At 38.9% G+C, this 18,024-nt stretch overlaps 1 protein-coding gene across 6 annotated transcripts in view; it reads right to left on the bottom strand.

Moving 5' to 3' along the window:
- TBL1X (transducin beta like 1 X-linked) overlaps window positions 1-18,024 on the bottom strand; it is a 193,041-nt gene that overhangs the window by 35,076 nt on the left and 139,941 nt on the right. For all 6 annotated transcript variants that reach the window (XM_048328913.1, XM_048328885.1, XM_048328877.1 and 3 more), the window contains one exon: window positions 2,065-2,210. Coding sequence is in view for 4 of the 6 variants with exons in the window: in XM_048328885.1 (XP_048184842.1) it covers window positions 2,065-2,210 (146 nt within the window). In the remaining 2 variants the exon portion in view is untranslated. The remainder of the gene's footprint in view (window positions 1-2,064; window positions 2,211-18,024) is intronic.

The following is an 18,024-nucleotide window of genomic DNA, read 5'->3' as shown; positions in this document are numbered from 1 at the left end:
GAAAGATTTTAGTAGTCTTTATAAAGTGCCTTTTTGCCAATCTTCTGCAAACTCCCTTCAATTCTTTGAAATAATAATGATCCAGTGGTGAAAGCTTTGTTCTTGAGAAAGAGCAAGTAAGAACTGGAAATGGATAGATAATGTAGATGGTAAACAATATAATCTTAAACAGGTAAGAACAATTAATAAAGAAAAATAGTTGCTTGCCTGACTGGTATGTTTCTGCTTAACTAGTTGTTGAATTACCCCTTATAATTATAATATTAAGATAATACATACTTGTTTCCTCATGGGGAAGAAAAAGGAGGGAGACAGTCATTAGAGAAGAAAACATAATCTCTCTTTCTCCTCAACGTTTTTTTACGTCTCTGCCAAAATTTATTTGAATCTTGACTCAAATTCTTGCTGCACAATAAACAAAATGTTTGCCAACAGATCCTGACATCTTACATTTTCATATGTAAATGTGCTCACTGGACTATTTACATGACTGCCTTTCAACAGATCAGAAACAATAATTTTATACACACTAGTTTATAGTCTTACTGATTACTTGCCACTCTTAAGTAATACACGTAGAAAAGAAACACACAGAGAAGCATTTATGTAGCGCTTACTGGGATTCAGATGTAGCAAGAATGGCCTTTGCTTTGCTGTAACATATTTAACAGTACGTATTTGAACAGAATCATTGAATGGCTTGGGTTGGAAAGGAGCTTAAAGGTCATACAGTTCCAAGGTCCCTGTCGCGAGCAAAGACACCTTCCACTAGACCAGGTTGCTCAGGGCTCTGTTCAACCTGAATCAAACCATGATGAGAGCAACATAAATCTTACTGGTGACAACAGGCATATTTTCAGATTATTCTCTCATTTTAGGGAAAGTCTTGAAGCTGGGTAAGAGCAGGCCCCTACAACCTGACCCGCTATAGGTGCTGTTCAGAGCTGGAAGTTTCTAATTGGGTAGCTCCAATTTCAGGCATGAGGCAAAATGTTAAGTAACAGCAAATTGAGACAGCTTCCTAACACTGGTTTGTTATTACAACTGCATCAAAGTGCAGCTTGGCGTGAATGTCAAATGTCATTGCCCCAGTTAGAAAATAACACATACACAAATCTTACATACAGTATCGAGGCATAAGAAGAAAAACCATACAGAATGTTTGAATAAAATCAGTTTCCAAACTACACATTGCAAACGGCTTTTCTCTATTTTATACTCCTTTGTTCTCACCCATGCTGTTCACATGCTACATTCAGGTATATAGGAAAAAGCAATAGCTTCTTTGTATTAATATTTATTACAGATGTTTGTCAATCACAAATATCTATCATAAAAATCTTGTAATGCAGTACTTGCTTATCTGTCATGCTTCACTCCCTCTCAAAGCACCATGTCTTTAAGGATGGCAGGGCAAAACCCCTGGCTTTTCCCACATCCCTTCTTTGTTTCCCCTGGCAGTTCAAGGAGAACAGAGGCAGTTTGTGGCTGCTCATACAATCCCTACAGAAAACCTGCACCCCAGCCACAGTCAGAATTTACACGCACCTGTTTCACCATGCCTCATGCCTCATCTCATATGATCTGAGCCAAAGTCACTGAAATCACTCTCCAGTGACCTTTGCGGATTTTTGATCAGGCTTCTCATGGCTTGCGTGTTCTCAGTGCTGCCTGCTAGGAAGTGTCAGGGAGTGAAGCTTTAACCTATGCTTCAGGTTTTTCCTGCCAAATTCTGCTATAACCTTGAAAACGCAAGACTGTAAACACTGGCACCTTTTCTTGTTTGCTGCAAGAACCTGCGAACCCTGGATTTGTTGGCTGGGGTAGCAGAAACACCACTAATATCCATCTAAGCAGCGCAGAGAATGCCTCAATGCCACAGCTAAAAAACTGAAATGTGTCTCTCTCTCTCACAGCTTTCTGGCTCTCTGCTGGGATGGGGCAAAGTACGAGGAATAAAATTAACCCAGATGAGGAGAAACTGGGGAGTGGCTCGTGTCGGGGCTGCTGGGGTGTGCTGCTCGGCACATCCCAGCGCGCGGCAGTGGCAGGGGTGGTACTTACTTCATTGATGCTGATCTCAGCCTCCACATACTGGAGCCCCTTCTGGAGGATGGAGATGAGTGCGGCAGGTGGCACTAGTGTTCCGTTGATATTGGACTGGCTGATGTGGCTCTCGATACCGAAGGTAAAGGCCGAGTGGGAGAAACCTGAGAGCAGGAAAAGGAAGCCATGACATGAAATCTAAATGCACCAGTCAGATACACCTTCACGGTCTAAAAATAATTCTGTCCTGATATCTGGGAGATGCTGCCGTGTAAGCAGAACGATGTGGGCTGGCTGCTCGGAGCCAGGGGGGTCAACCAGAGCCACCCTGACCACCCATCCCCCTCCCCTGCACATATAGGGGAAGCCATATAGAAATGGAAACACATGCAGAGAAAAATAACTGCACTAACTGAAACAAAACCCCCCAAAACACGTAGACACCAGCAATCGCCACAAGGGCAGGTCCAGCTAAAAAAAAGTGCCTCAAATCTCCATTTCCCTTGCTGAATTTCAGTGTTGGGTGTTTGCTGAAGCTGTGCACTTAAATCCCTAGCAGCATGCAAGTTGTACAAAATCAAGGTGTAGATGCAGCTGACACAGGGGAGCCATTCCCTCATACTAGGGAAGAGATTTCAAATCCTCTGCTCATTTATTGCTTAGTACAATATGATGGGCAGAGCACTGCCGTTAAAATGTGAAACTACAAGAAGGCCATTCCTGTAAACCTATTTTCTGTATGTGAATAGCAATAGCAAAAGTAATTAATTGGGATCTGCCACACAGCAGATGACAAGCCAGTGAGGTGGCCCGTACTTCAGCCAAAAGTCTTTCTCTTCCCTCTTTCATTTTTGTTATTGTCTAAGTAAGTGGCAGTGAAGGTGACAGCACTGAAAAGTAAAGAATTTCAGCAGACAAACTTTAAAGAGTGCTGCCTTAAATTGTGGCTGAAGCTGCTCAGAACTGTTGCTGGGTATGGAGGCAGGCGCTGCAGAGCGACTGTATGGAGGGGCAGCTGCGGGAGGGGGGGAGGGGGAACAGGATGTAGATATAACTGTAGGAATCCATTTATCATCACACTGTCTCCAGAGCATTAATCTAACATTAAAAGCCTTGGAGAAACCACCCATGCACTGTCTCAAACAGGAAGAGCCCTCACAGTCTCCACCAACTAGACAAGAAAAAAAGCAAACAACAAACCCCCCCCAAAAAGAAAAAGAAAGCAGCTTTCAAATGAAAATACTTCAGTTAAATATAGCTGTGCCTCTTCCCCTTGTCAACACTAGTTTCATTTATAGTTTTGTCCGTTAAGGGATTTCCCCCATATCACTGCAATGTCCAATTGTGTGCAGGCTGGGGATGTGATTTTGGGCTCACTCTACAGTACTGCTTTCTTTCTCTCTTTTCAAGATATTTTTCCAGCTAGCTCAATTATTAACATAGATAGCTAGCAAAAACAAGCTGAGAAACAGAATGCCTCCCACATTTGAAACCAAAGTATGTATTTCTCCGATTCTCCCCTTCCCCCTACACATTTTATTTTGCTGCTACTTTTCTCTTTTCCTGGTAACAGCCTCCATCCTCTCCCTTCCCAACCCTAATTTTCCTTCCTGGCACTCTCCCAGTTTTGGGGGATGCTTGGGATGCTTTGGACACTTCTTAGGAAATGGCAGGTCCACCTATGAACAGAATTCCATAGGATTACAAGGCATAAAAATAGCACAGATATAAACCCAAAGTGAAAAACTGCAGTATCATTTATGTAATCCCATGTCCAATTCTTACTTTGTACTGCTCTTTATGTCCTGGTCTAGTTTATGAGCTGCTGGACCTCCTGCTGCAAAATAAGACTGTAAGATCTGCAGGGCAGTGTTTTTCCCTTGTTATTAGTTTTGTAGGACATCTAAGCCCATTACTGGGCATCACAACGAGGAAGAAATCAAGCACTGAGCATACACAGCCTGCACCTGAGAGATCTAGGGCCTGATCACCGAACACTGAAGTCTCTATGTGTATCTATAAATGCATGGCATACAACTAACCAGAATTAGCGGATCAGATCCCTCTTAATTTATATTTTTGTGTATTTGAATTAATCAACAGTGGCAACAAATCTTTCTTAAAACAGAACGACTTAAAAATGCATGACAAATAAATTGGCAAATGTACATAAGAATGAGAAAATTAAGCTGTTGTCCAAGAGCACTAAAGGTGACTGCTAAAAAACCCAGCAGCTGGTTTGCAGGTCAACAGCTCAGAAAATTGTAACATGGTCTCTGATTAAAACAACAGGTGGATGGCATAAAAATGGCAACCAACTAACATGGATGGAAAAAATAAAAAAGTGGAAAACCATGACTGTGGATCTGGGGCAGGCATAATTTTAAGTATGATGTTTTACACCTCATTATTCCATTTTGTATCTTGCAGACTTTTTAGTTGGCTTCTGGCATATCTCAAGCCCCATCTTTGCCAGGACACAGATGATTGTGCACACAGCTAAACCTCTTTGTTCAGTCCTGATCCCCAGAGAGCAAAACATCTCACCTCATAGCATGTGAAAGAAGAAACTTCTCAGTGCAAAACTTGTGTTTTTGCAAAGAAACTTGTTATCTTTCTGTTTCTCTCTATGCTGAGAAACTATTACGAAACATTACCAGTTAGATGAGGAAACACAAAACTCCTGGTACACTGTTACTGAGGAACAATCTCACTCACACACCTCCAGCAGTTGTGAGAAACTTTCCTAAGATTTTATTTGACAAGATCGGATAGCAAAAATCAATGGAGCAAAACTGTTTGAATGGGTGCTGCTGGACATGGTGCTCCTCACCCCTCTTGAAAAAGTCCTCCCATACAACTGTAGTTAAAAGAAAAACAACAGAAACATGCCAACCAGTCCTCCAACAGATAGCTGATTCCCTCCTGATTTCTTGTATTACCACAGTTATATAAGGCTCATATGAAAGTGGACTGGTTTTAGAAGTACCTCACACAGTCAACAAAATCCTCAATGAAGCTGTACCTACATCAGGTTTCTGATAACACTGAAGAATCACCTGAGCTTTATTTTTACAGTTACCAGATGTCATCAGTTCTCTTCAGGGCTCTGCATTCAAGTACACTGAATTACACAGCAAAGTTGCAGCTCTATAGTTCAGTATTACAAAAAGGTGATTTCTATTAAACAAAGGCAATTTTTGAAAAACGTTAGCTTCTTAACTTGGCCCTCCATCTAAGATCATGAAATTACACTGGGGATGCAAAGCCAAGACACAAGCACCACCCCCACTTCCAGTCTGTCAAGGCAGTTGGGGAGCATGAGCAGACAGAAGGTGCTCTGCAAGTGGGGATCTGAAGAAAGGATGTGGTAGGGATGATGTGAAATTACAGCAGACACAAACTGAAAATGCCGTGGCAGCAGTGAAATGAATGAAAGTTGCAAATCCGTGTCCGTATGCATTCTTTCTCATAAATTCTGTCACTCTGGTGACTGCAATAATCACTCCATAAAACAGTAATTTCTATTCAAATAGCACCAGTAGACAAAATCTTAGTGCAATAAACCCTTTGAAGACATATGCAGTGAGACTATGAGCTTTTAAGGTTAAAAGCATGAACACAAAACACACTGAACAGGTTTCATAGCAGTGAACCAGTCGCTTTTGCTGTGACATGACCAGTGCCCTAAATGGCATCTTTCAGCAGACTTGAGAGAATGGCTTCCAGGTTTCTTCTGCCTCAAAAAAGATGGGAAAACAGAAACCATCAAGCTATGCATAATCTGTAAATACATTATCATGTATGAAAAATAAACCCAAATGAACAGTGCACATCTTGGGATGATCTTGGTATGAATGGAGGTGACTTAACTGTGGAATAGTTGGACTTGAAACATCTTACAGAGCATAAAAGCAGAGAGGAAATAATGAATGCAGAAAACAACTACTTAAATGACCCCCCATACCTAAAAAATTGTTATGCCAAGTCAAAAATAGACTTGAAAACTGACTGAAATTCCTAATTGAGAGATTCCCACACTTTTTTTTGTACTGACAGTGGTAACAGGTCCCGGTTCTGTGCTGTATCTTTTCCCACACTGAGGTGTCTGTATATACTCTCAGTGGTACATACAAAGCCATTTGGGAATTCTTGCCCTAGGCAGTGCCAAAAAATGCATATGTAGGACTGCGTTTTGCAAAATTTCACTGATAGGTTTTGCTATAACTGCAAAAATGGAGATGATGGAGGGTTTTTCCCTTGGCTGCTCCTTTTTCAGTTAAAAATGGCTTCCCTTTGAAGCTAGATTTGTCATTGATCATAAAATGACTACGTTTTATTTAATGAACACAAGGATGCTTGTTGCATGCTTGTTTGATCTGCAGGCTACATAGTTTTAATTGTTTGCGATATACCTGGCTCACATCAGCAATGCCTGTCAAATCTAGGTATAGCAAAGGCAACTGGGCAGCCACATAGCCTGCGAATGACTTTTCTTCTCCAGAGATGTGTCTCACATCCTCTGGGAGCAAAGCATTCCTCCTTTTAGGCTCGCAACTGGGGTGATGTTGAGTATTCCCCAGGCTGGCTCATCGGGCACTCACAGCTCCAGATAAAATTGACATCCACCAAGTGCTCATTTCCCAATCTCTTTAGCACCACAAAAAGCATGTTTTTGGAAAACTGAAACCTTGAGTTGTAGCAGCTACAGTACCTACTTCTGTGTTTGTACGGGTGAGGGGAATGACAAAGAGGGGTCTGTGGAAGCAACAACTTTTGAACTGTTTCAGTCTTTGCTGGTTACTTGGGAGTTACCTTGGGGATGCCCTGATGAGCCATAGTTAAGTGATCTGTTGAACAAAGTTTTCTGTTTGTGAGCTACGTGGACTTAATTTTCTCTAGTTAATCTAAATAGCTTGCTGTTCAAATAATTTTTAAAACCCACGTGTTTTTCAGTTATTTGCAAATTACTTGGTTCAATTACACTATAGGATCCTTCGCTGAAACATTTACTACTGTAGAACGAAGCAGAGAATAAAGAATTATGAACATCAAGTTGCCTTTTACACACACCTTGGGTATCTTGATGAAGCCTCTATCCCAAGACTGAGTACAAGTAACAAGCCATTCCTACAAATCTTTGTATAACTAATGCCCTGTGTGGCCTTCTCTTCTGGAAAATAGTGAGATTTCATTTGGAGAGCTGTGTCATTTCCTTCAATAAATTTTCCTATTTCTTTAATTCAAGCAGTGCAGACTGAGATTTGCAAATACAGAGATCTTAAGTTCAATTTCTGGAAATCACTAGATTAGTATGTTATTACTTTAAAAAAAGAGAGAAGAAAAACAAAAGGCATAAACTATTTGACAACCCCTTTTTTTTCTCTAAAAATTTAACCATCTCCACATGGAAATAACCAGCACTTCTTGTTTAATTGATTTCTCGGACATTGTGTTGTCTTTCTTTGTGGAAATTTCCAATATGAGCTCCTCTAATCCTCACCTCTGAAGTAACACAGTGTTCCCCTTCAAAGTATTTGGCAAGTAGAGGAGACAAAAATGAGGAAGGCTTTAAAATTTTTAAAACTTCTGGCTCAGCAGAATCAACCTGCAGCTGCTATAATGGGATCCACCAGCAATCTCAAGTTTTCTGGCTGCCCAAGTGCCTGTTTTCTTTAAGGTAAGTCTTGTACCTGGCACTAGTGCTGAGACTTTGACCAAAGAACAATTCATGCAAGAATGGAAGTCATGTTAGAGCTGACTACAGCTATACAGGCTGCATGGCAAAAAAAAAAAAAAAAAAAAAAATGTTGCGAGGGGCAAAGGAAAGTCATCTTTATGACCATAAATGGGTATATGGGCAAAATTCCTGGGAGATTCAGAGACATCAAGCAGAAACATTCCACCATATTATGAGTCAAAAGAAAATCATGTGCTGGAGGAGCAGACGTTCACACACAACCCCATCAGCTGCTTTACCATGTTACCAAACCCAAGTAACTCCAAAGCTGCCCAGACAACTGCTTGCCAAAGAAACCAAATGCAAGCAGTGGAAAAACATTCATCCCGAGTTTGACGTTTGGGTCCTGGGAGTGCCATGTAAGCAGGAAGGCAAGGAGGGCAGAGTGGTGCAATGTGGTGTTCTGAAATAAATTAGAGCCCCATCACAGCAGTTAAAACAAAGTCCACACCCCCCCCCCCCCCCCCATGAAATACTACCATGAACACAATAATTTCCTCCAAAAACGAATGATGTACAAACAACACAGTTAATGTCAAATGAAGACTTTTGTAGGTCTAGATTTATCAATATAGAGAAGCAAGGTACATGTATCCCTAAGGGCAGATTTGAATGCAATTTATGTATGCAAAACCAGAAGCAAACAACTTTAGTTAGAACAACTGTATTTTCTTAATTTGGGGTCTAGCACATGCTAATCTAGTTCTTGAGGCAAGTGATGTAATTTCTTGTCCAAGAGGATACAATGACGCTCTTCACCATACTTCACTGCTGCTGCCATCTTAGCCTAGCATTTTCTCTTCTATATGATGCATTGAGTGAGAGCTGAGAATGTAACACAGATCCCCATCCTTGCTTCTGCTCAGATTTTTGTCTAAACTGAATTATGTATCTGTAAAAATTATATGCAGAGGCTTCACAAAAAGAACAACCAGTTTCTTTGAAATATGTTTGGTCACAGTAAGTGTCTGGTGCCTTAAGCCACTGATAAGATCCTACTAACAGTTACAAAAAATAACGGTGGACAAGAATCCTACACCAGATCTTGTTTGTTGTTCACAGCAGACTGAGATTCTTCTCTTAGTTGAGGTTTCTGTTTCTCAGTAATACATCCTAGAGGGCCCCTCTGGTTTTGGCAGTGCCTGCTTATTTTGAAGACTTACCTTTGCAATTACATAAAGGGCTTAACAAGGACACACATTAGCAATTTAAAATAGAGAACTGCAGTTAAAGTATATTTTTAGAAAAATCAGCTGAACAATAGGGCTTGCACATTTGTTTCAAGATTAGGATTGCTAAACGATTAAAATTATTTCCAGAACCCTGGGAAACGTGTCCTGTATTACAAGCTCTTTCACAGTCACTGGCAAGTATAAAAAAAGGATTCCTAGCTGTAGGTAAAATTACAGTATGTCTAGTTACCTAAAGTTTTGTAGAAGTGATTATTCACTAATATTAAATGTTACACCCTTTTTTTCTAGGATATTGGACCTGTTCACCTTCTGCCAAGAATTCAGAGTAAATGTCTGCTACCCAAAATTATTTTATTATGTGCCAAAGAATGTTTTTGGCAGGTATTTTTTTTTCTTTTTCATGCAGGAAAATATGTTGGAAAAGATTAATACAACTTGGAAATGATCTTTTGACGAGTGGTACTTGGCACTCACTGTTTAAGCCTTTCTGAGGGCTGCAAATTAACAAAAAGAGAAATACGATATAGACAGAAAACAGCACAAGCAATGGAAAGAGGAACTTATAAAAATCTCTTGAAAACAAGGTCTGAAATAATCCTCTTTTTCACTCACTCTGTGTAAATGAGAATGACAATTGCAAATAAATATCAATACAGATCCAGCAATTTACTGCAACTATGAGCAAAGTTTGAAACAGCTTACAAAGGCCACAAGGACGAAAATAATATTTTTCTTCTAAATTAATGGGATGGTGTTATCTTTTAGCCCTGTCTGTGCAACCAAACATCCAAAGAGAGAGACGTGCATCATTTTAAGGATCATGTTTATAGAAGAGGCTCTCACAGTTGTATAGACTTTCCTTAAGCTATGTTCTTCTCTCTGTTCTAACATGCACCTCAAAGTGGTGGCAAGTAGAACACCACAGGTGACACTCAGTGGACATTCAGGAACCTAACACCAGGATGGTTACTGTGGGTGATAACTACAAATGGAGCCCTAACACAGGATGGGTGTGAGGAGGGGTGGTCTGTAAGTTTCACTGCTCTGCAGGCAGAACATTCTCAGCATAGAGGTTATTAGTAAAACTTGCAAAGCTCCACCGGGCCTGGAGACTCAGACTGAAAAGCAGTAAAGTGAGAAATGTGTAGCACTGCACTGGTTTTACCAGCAAAGCCATTTTGACCTTTAGACACCTGTCTTCTACCCAATATGCTATTTTCTTAATAGCCTAAAAATACTGTATTCATGCAAGCTTTAAAAAACAGGATGTGAAGTGATCAGAACCAAAATGTGTGCCATGGAATAAATTTGTAAAGGTGTAATTGTTTATGTTTGTGTAACTTAAAAATCACTGTGTTTGCTCTGTCTCCAAGGTCCAACACTGTATGGCAACTTTCAGGCCAAAGAAAAATTGAAACAGCCATGTTTAGAAAACTGTGAAGAGACCTAGAAGGAAATATGAAGTAAGCAGGCTTTTGCAAATGGCAAACCCCCAAAATACTCAGTGTATTTCTTTCCTTCACACGAACGTAAAAATTCTGCACCAATTATGAAACAGGGTAAATAGAAAGAAATTTTCAAACGGACCTCTTGAACTGCACCACAAAACATTTGAAACGATGGTTTATACATTTGTATGTAAAGAGATATCTGGTCACAAAAGTCATAATTCTGTGCATATAAAACCATAAAAATGGGTCTCATACAGTCTCTAACATTCTTTTAAAAATTTACCAGAACAAAGTAGGACAAAACCAATAACCTCTTTACCTGTAAAAATACTTTTTCCTAACCATCACAGAAGTTGGATTTTGTGAAGCCAACCATCAAATACAGCTAGTATGTACTCAATGCTCTACCAAAAAAGTGTCCAGTTTGGTTTTGACTTGCACAAGTGCTCAGCTTCATCCTTCCCAAGATCTGTAGCTTTGTTAATTTTAAACAAAAATGCTTTGGGAACTGCAGCCCAACAAGGCTTGCTGCCTTCTAATGCTGACCCTGATTTTCTTAAAATGTATTTATTGTTTACAAAGAGAATAAATCTTTACTAGGAGAGACAGAAACTATGCATAATAATACAGTTCTTATTTTAGAAATCAATTTGTCTTTTCAGCATAATCCATTCTCAAACAATGAACTATAATGTCAATTCAGAGTCAGTCCCACTGTTTCTGGAATCATACAGTCACTACCTTCCCAGTTTAGAAGAAATATAGGAAAGTAGAGGAGATATAAAAAAAAGGAGTCATGGTTTATTAAAATCCCTTATATACCCTTTTGATAATACACCATTTTACTACAAAAAAATTATGCTGGAGGCATTACATATATACTATATTACATGCAGTATGTGGAGTTACAGATGGCTTCATGTTACATAGCTACATTCATTCTGAGGTGACTTTTATGAAACACTTTGATTTAAACCATTTTTTGGGTCAAATTTCTTAAGTCTTCTTATCCAACAGTCACTTTAACACGTATTGCACTCCTAGAACAACACTGTGGCCTTATTGATCTAAAATAATTAATGAAAACTCTTGTGACTTTTGGTCCTATGGTTCTTGGCTGATTCTATAGCCAACTTCCCATAAATCAACAGATTTGGATCAAAACCTTAAGTTATTTTATTTTAATTGAGTAGGCTGGCCCTAAAAAGGATAATGCATCATATAAATAGGACTGCATGCCCACAAATCAGGTCTGTGCTAAACCATGAGAATTAAAAGTAGAGTTTGTTTTGCTCTAAAGCCTTACTATTGTACAACTGAAAAGGTGAAAGAACCCCTGCCTTCAGTCTTAACACCAGTTCCTGAAAAATACAGTTAGCATCTCATTCATCCTGCATTTAGAGATATATATTCACCCATAAATTCATAAACAGTACTCTGAAATAATTGAAAAAGAATGTTAAATATGTCCCAGCACCCACGTAATACTCTTTACTCAGAGGATTTCAACACATTTTAGGACTATAAACTTTCAACATCTGCTTTGAGGTACTGTTCATAGTATAACTTTGCTTTCAAACAGGAAAAGTGAGGGACAGAAACTTTAGGGCCAGATATAAACACTCTGTTTTTATGTATGCCCTTGAAAAATGTATCACTTTATTTATTCAGTAATACCTGGTCAGCACCCAGTTACACCAGCACAGAAGTACCTGTGCAAAAAGAAGGTCAGAAGTGTCTTTATGCGGGTGCAGCTGAGGTTGGTCTGTGAGCTACAGTCACTCTGTGCTGCAGGCTGGACACATGAGGCCCAAGGGGCTGTGGTAACATGAATGTAGAGACAAATAATGCAGCCACAGATTTGTCACTGAAACAACACTAAAATGTTTGTTTTATCTTTGGCTGGCAGGCTGTCATTTCAAGGGTGCACTTTTCCCTCAGCAAACAAAAGGTCTCCATCATCCCTGCCTTTAGAACACATCTATGTACAGAGCCTTGGGAACATTGCAGTGACTGCCCTGCAGACCTTTAAGTACAGGTTGTTTAAAGGATCTTTGAGGCTCTCCAGCATTGAGCAGAAGGTTGGACTACATGAACATGAGCCAGCAGTGTGCCCTTGCAGCAAGAAAAGCCAAGAGCATCCTGAGCTGTACTACAAAAAGCACTGCCAGAAGGTCAGTGGAGGGGATCCTTGCCCTCTACTCAGCACTGGTGAGACAGGCCTGGAGCACTGCATCCAAGTCTGGGCTCCCCAGTACAAGAGAGACAGGGATATACTGGAGAGAGACCAGTGAAAGACCACAAAGATAATCAATAGACTGGAGCATCTGCCATACAAGGAGAGGCTGAGAGAGCTGGGACTGCTCAGCCTGGAGAAGAGAAGGCTCACAGAGGACCTTATCCATGTGCAAAAATACCTGAGGGAGGTGCAAAGAGGATGGACACCTTTTCCAGTGGTGCCCAGTGACAGGAGGCAATGCACACAAACTGAACCACATGAAATTCCACTGAAACAAAATAAACCATTTTTTACTGCGGGGGTGATATAAGTATTGGAACTGGCTGTCCAGTGAGGTTGTGGAGTCTCTCGATCCTTGGGAGATACTCAAATCCCAACCAGACACAGCGCTGGGCAACCTACTACAGCTGACCCTGCTGTGAGCAGGGGAGAGGGATTAGTTGATCTCCAAAGGCCCCTGCCAACCTGAACTATTCTCTGATTCTGTCATCTCATCTACCATCCAGACTGAGCTCTCCTATGATCCTAATGAGCCAAATTGCAAGAAAACATAAAAAAAGGCAAAAGAAAAATCATTATCCACTGACTCTGCCATTCAGTGCACATTATTACTTTTACTGTCACACTGGACAAGTGCTTTTATTGACCAAGTGATTAATTCTTCTAATAAATTACTCCTCAAGGTATAGATTTTAATAATTTAAGAAAAAAACATGCACTGTACATTCTCCTTCTACCTAGAAGCAGTCTTCCTACACAAAGGAAGCAGCTTTGAAGCAAATTTAGCTGACCTATATATGCCAATCTTTCATGCTTTGCTTAATCTGAATTATTTTCAACGTGCACGTCTCTCGTCTATGACTCAGGGACTCTGTGCCATACACAGTTGTTCAAAAAATACTCTAAACATACCTCATGCAGGCAAAGTATGGACTTCAGAGAAAAATTACACAGGCTTATGTAAGTAAAGACTGTTGATCAGGAACCAATTCAAAAGAACAGAATACTGATCTTCAGTCATTCCCTACTGCCTGAGAACTTACACAAGCAAACTGTGATATTTACATTTTCTGTAAAATTTCTTTGTTGAAGAAGAGAATTATTCTATAAAAAAGTAGTTTCCTTCAAACTTTGTTACTTTCTTTTCAAAAAATTGCAGATGTCATTGGGAAAAAATTGTAATTTAGTACTATTCCAACTATTAGTATTTAGTTTCATCACAAGGATGAAATCACAGAAACATTGTAATATCAACATTTTGGATTCTCTCATAATTTCCAAAGGCAAAATGACAGCAAAATGCCTTGGATGTGGTTAACAGGAAAGCCCCATATTTGCACACGCTTAACTACAATGGATTTTGTGATTCACAGAAACCCTTTGCTCTATGCCCTTGAATATATGCTTAAAACCTGAGAGAAAATCTTTTTTTCTAGGAGAACAAGGAAAAACTATGAACCAGGCAGACCAATGTGCTGGTATAACCCTGAATTTACAGAAGGGAAAAACCTTTTTTATTAGCTGTCTTCATTTTTATGGTTGGGAAGAAAACAAATGAAAATTCTAAAGTAAAATGGTAAATTGTCCCAAGTCAGCATCTAAAAATGTCATTGACATCTTTTTAGCAAAAACATCTAGCTACTGTTTTTATTGTCTTAGACGTGGTACAGATTGTACATGGTGCAGATTATACACTGGGGAACAGTTATCAAGTATGTGTCATAAAACATGGAAAAATTCAAACCAAAAAGTAAAAATTTGAGTGAAAATGGAAACTCACACAATCTTAACGCTAACCAGTCATTGCAAGACATTCATTACAATAAATGTTCTACTAGAGAAGAGTGTAAGCCACAGGCAACTGGGGAACTGATTTTCAGACAAGAATTCTAGACTGCAACATGCATATAAATGCTAGAAAGGAACACTGATAAATGATTAATGCATCCAAAATACCCAATTTGAAAAAGCTTTAATAACTAAATCGATAATATTGGGCTGGGTAGGGAAGGAAATTTATTGCAGAATTTGGACTGATGATAGGATTTGTCACTCACAACAGATGGCAACACATTTTAGATTGAAAAGTATGAGAGAGATTTGATTTCCCTTGGTTTTGCCGTCCTCCCTCAACTCTTAGAAATTTCCTTTGGATCCTTATTACTCCTCATTGCACTGTACTGCTTTGACCTTCATTCCAAAAGACAAATAATTGTCTGTTTTTCTTTTGGAAAAAACAGAATAGGAAAACTCTATATTATGAATTCTATATTTTTTCTCAGAAACTGAAGAAACCCAACAGAAGGTCTATATCAGCAATGAAGATGGCTGCTAGCAAAAGTATGCTTCTCAGGTGCTTGAAGAGGTACAAGTTAATACAATTAATATTATTATATCAATATTATATTAATATTATATATTATATACTATTAGTTATAATTAATAAACATAATTTGGATACCAGAACTGTGGCTACTTGGTATAGCTTCTTTCACTTTCATCAATGTACCTGCTTTGTTGATATAACTGCGTCCACCACAGGAGTATTTTGAGTGCTCCTGTCTCCACACTGGCTGTACACTCAGTATAGATGTACCTAAGCCTGATTTTAGTAACTGGGGCCAACATTTAATTTAAAGGTAGACTTTGTATCAAGACACCTACACATAAATATAACCTGACTTTAAGAAGTTTGACTCCTGAGATAAACAATGCTTGATAGACCTCAGCACTTTTAAGAATGATCACTTTAAATTGTGCACTTAAAAAGTTCATAATAAAAAAAGGCGAAAACTAGACATTGCAAGACCTGACTTTGGATAGAAGAGATAACCTTGAACTGAAAATAAACACGTGTTCTCTTTGTATCTCAAGAAGGGGGCATTCATGGTCTTACTGTGGAAGCGACAACACCTAGTGACCTTAGTAGTGGAGTTCCCATGGCATGAAGCCATAGAGCATAAATGGACATTATGATGGACTGCTTTGATTTTCTGGGCATAGATAAGCGCTGAGACAGTCACCTATGTGAAGAGGCAACTATTTACAAGCTTACTTTAATACAGCTAAACATTTAGAGCCTTAACTTGTCCAAGTCCTGTGTTGTACAGGAGGGATTTGACTGCATTGTGCCTGGACCAAGCATCTTCTCCAGCCTGCTCCTCCAGCAGCAGGCAGCTCAAAGCAGTCTTCCTGGCTGTATTTGTTTCTGTTAAACCCACGATCAGTCAGTATAACTCCCCAAATGCCACAACTTACCATTTCATTCCATCTGCAGATGTACTTGGTAATCATTTTATATTTCCTTCCAGGTAACCGATAAAGCACTTGAGCAGCATTGTGCCAAGAACAGATTCCTGTGAGTTCCCACTAGAAGTAACCCTTGAGATGAATTAGCCCCAACTATAATTGCTTTTCAAGATGTTTCTGTTATCCCATTTTTAATCCATTTGGTAATTCTGGATTACACAGATTTTACTCACTGTTACTTCATTTTAAACACAGTGTCAACAAGACTAAATAAATGTCATAAAGTAGTCTAAGTGTATTAATGTCAGCACAGCTATCTCTGTCAACTTCATTTCTGATCTCGGAAAAAGCAGCATCAAGTATGTTTGACAAGATCTATTACCCATAAAAACTTGCTGGCTGGCATTTGGCATGATGTCATCTCTTAATCTTTGTTGGAGATACTTAGTCTCAGCCTTCCAATGACTGCCCTTGATCTACTGTTACCTGGATCATCTTGTTTAACCTTTAAAAATTCTGACACAACATTTGCTTTTTCCAGTTCACTGAAACTCCCTTTAGTATGCCAAGATTTGTTAAAAAGCAACAATAATGGCTTAGACAGTTCAACTCTATTAATACTCTCTTGTGCAAGGTTTCTGGTCTGACAGAAAATTGAGGAAATATATACAAGAGATGAACAACTAGAATCACGTGCCAGTATTCTCATAATGAAGTGTATAGCCCCCTTCAGCATCTTTGCTACAATGCTTCAAAGAATCTCAAGCGTTTATGTACCTCGCAGATGCAAAATAGATGAAATATTACAGGGACATTTTGCTTTTTATATACTTATTCTGCCATATGTATCTCCTTTGCTATTTCTCTCTTCCTCCCACCATTTGCCTACATTTTATGGGAAAGTCTTGAAGTTTTCCATGATAAGATTAAAGGACAGATACCTGAAAAAAAAGAAGTGAACTTCTATATGGTCTTGTAAGCCACATTCATAGTTGTGTCTATGAAAATTTTTAGAAGCTTTGGGTTCAGCTAATGTTAACAAATAATCAATGTAAAATCCCTGTTTTTTGCAAACTCCTTAAACTGCAGGGGGGTTTGAACTCAGACTGTATTTAAACACTAGCCCTTTAAATCTGGCACACATTATTTCTGAAGCTATGGATTAAATATCTTTTGTCTGCTGTCACATCTTACATCATTTATAGTAGCAGGCGGAAAGGCAAAAGGCTGTATAACAGTTTCCATCTTATTGTCTTACTTCATCTGAAAATACAGATATAAAAATCTCCTTGGAAAAAACAATGACAGTAGGAAAAAATTAAACGTAAGAAGCTCTTGTAGCAGTTCAGTGAATTCATCACTGGTTATAGCTCTTGTTTGCTGAATGGAATTCCTAACAAACTGCCAGGTATATCTACTACGTCCATACCAGTTTGAAGCATATTTGAATATTTCTTCAAATATTTAACCTCAACTTCCTCTCTCTTATATGTGTAAAATACAACAGAACAGTGGAAATACAATGTTTCTATGAATGCCTTCAGTATGTGTGGATTAAATAAGAAAACCTTTTGACCCTCTAGATAAGAAGGTAAGAGCAGTACAACTTGCCATTAACATACACATTTGCATGTAAAGTTCTCTGTAAAATGGCAAAAGTGATTGCTTGCTTGTGGGAGATGTTACCTACAGTAGCTTTTTCCTGACATTTGGCTACACAACACTAACTCACCTCCTGATGTATCAAAAGGAATTTAAAAGGCTGGTTTCTTTTTTCACATCAGGAAAAGCAACTGTATTAATACACTGTTATGTAGAATCTTCTACAACCCAAACATAACACAAAGTAATTTCAGGATTCTTTATGCTTTGATTACATCCATTGGTGCACTGCTCTAATGTCTAAAAGCTCTTTCCAGTCCGGTACACAATGGCTTATTTTTAAAAATAAACTTTGTCTGGATGAAGTTTTAGTTTTGTTAGTTCCTGTTTTTCTTTCATCTGTTTGCACAGATCTAGACAACTTTTTATAAGCTCCATTAGAATAGAGTGTGAGACAAGATCTAACACAGGCCACAAGTGGACTCTCAAAGAACTGTTTTAAAA

Source organism: Corvus hawaiiensis, chromosome 2 (assembly GCF_020740725.1).
Source record: "Corvus hawaiiensis isolate bCorHaw1 chromosome 2, bCorHaw1.pri.cur, whole genome shotgun sequence".
NCBI classification, from domain to species: Eukaryota; Metazoa; Chordata; class Aves; order Passeriformes; family Corvidae; genus Corvus; species Corvus hawaiiensis.
The sequence above is the reverse complement of the archived record's forward strand: the minus strand, read 5'-3'. Positions and strand labels throughout refer to the sequence as shown.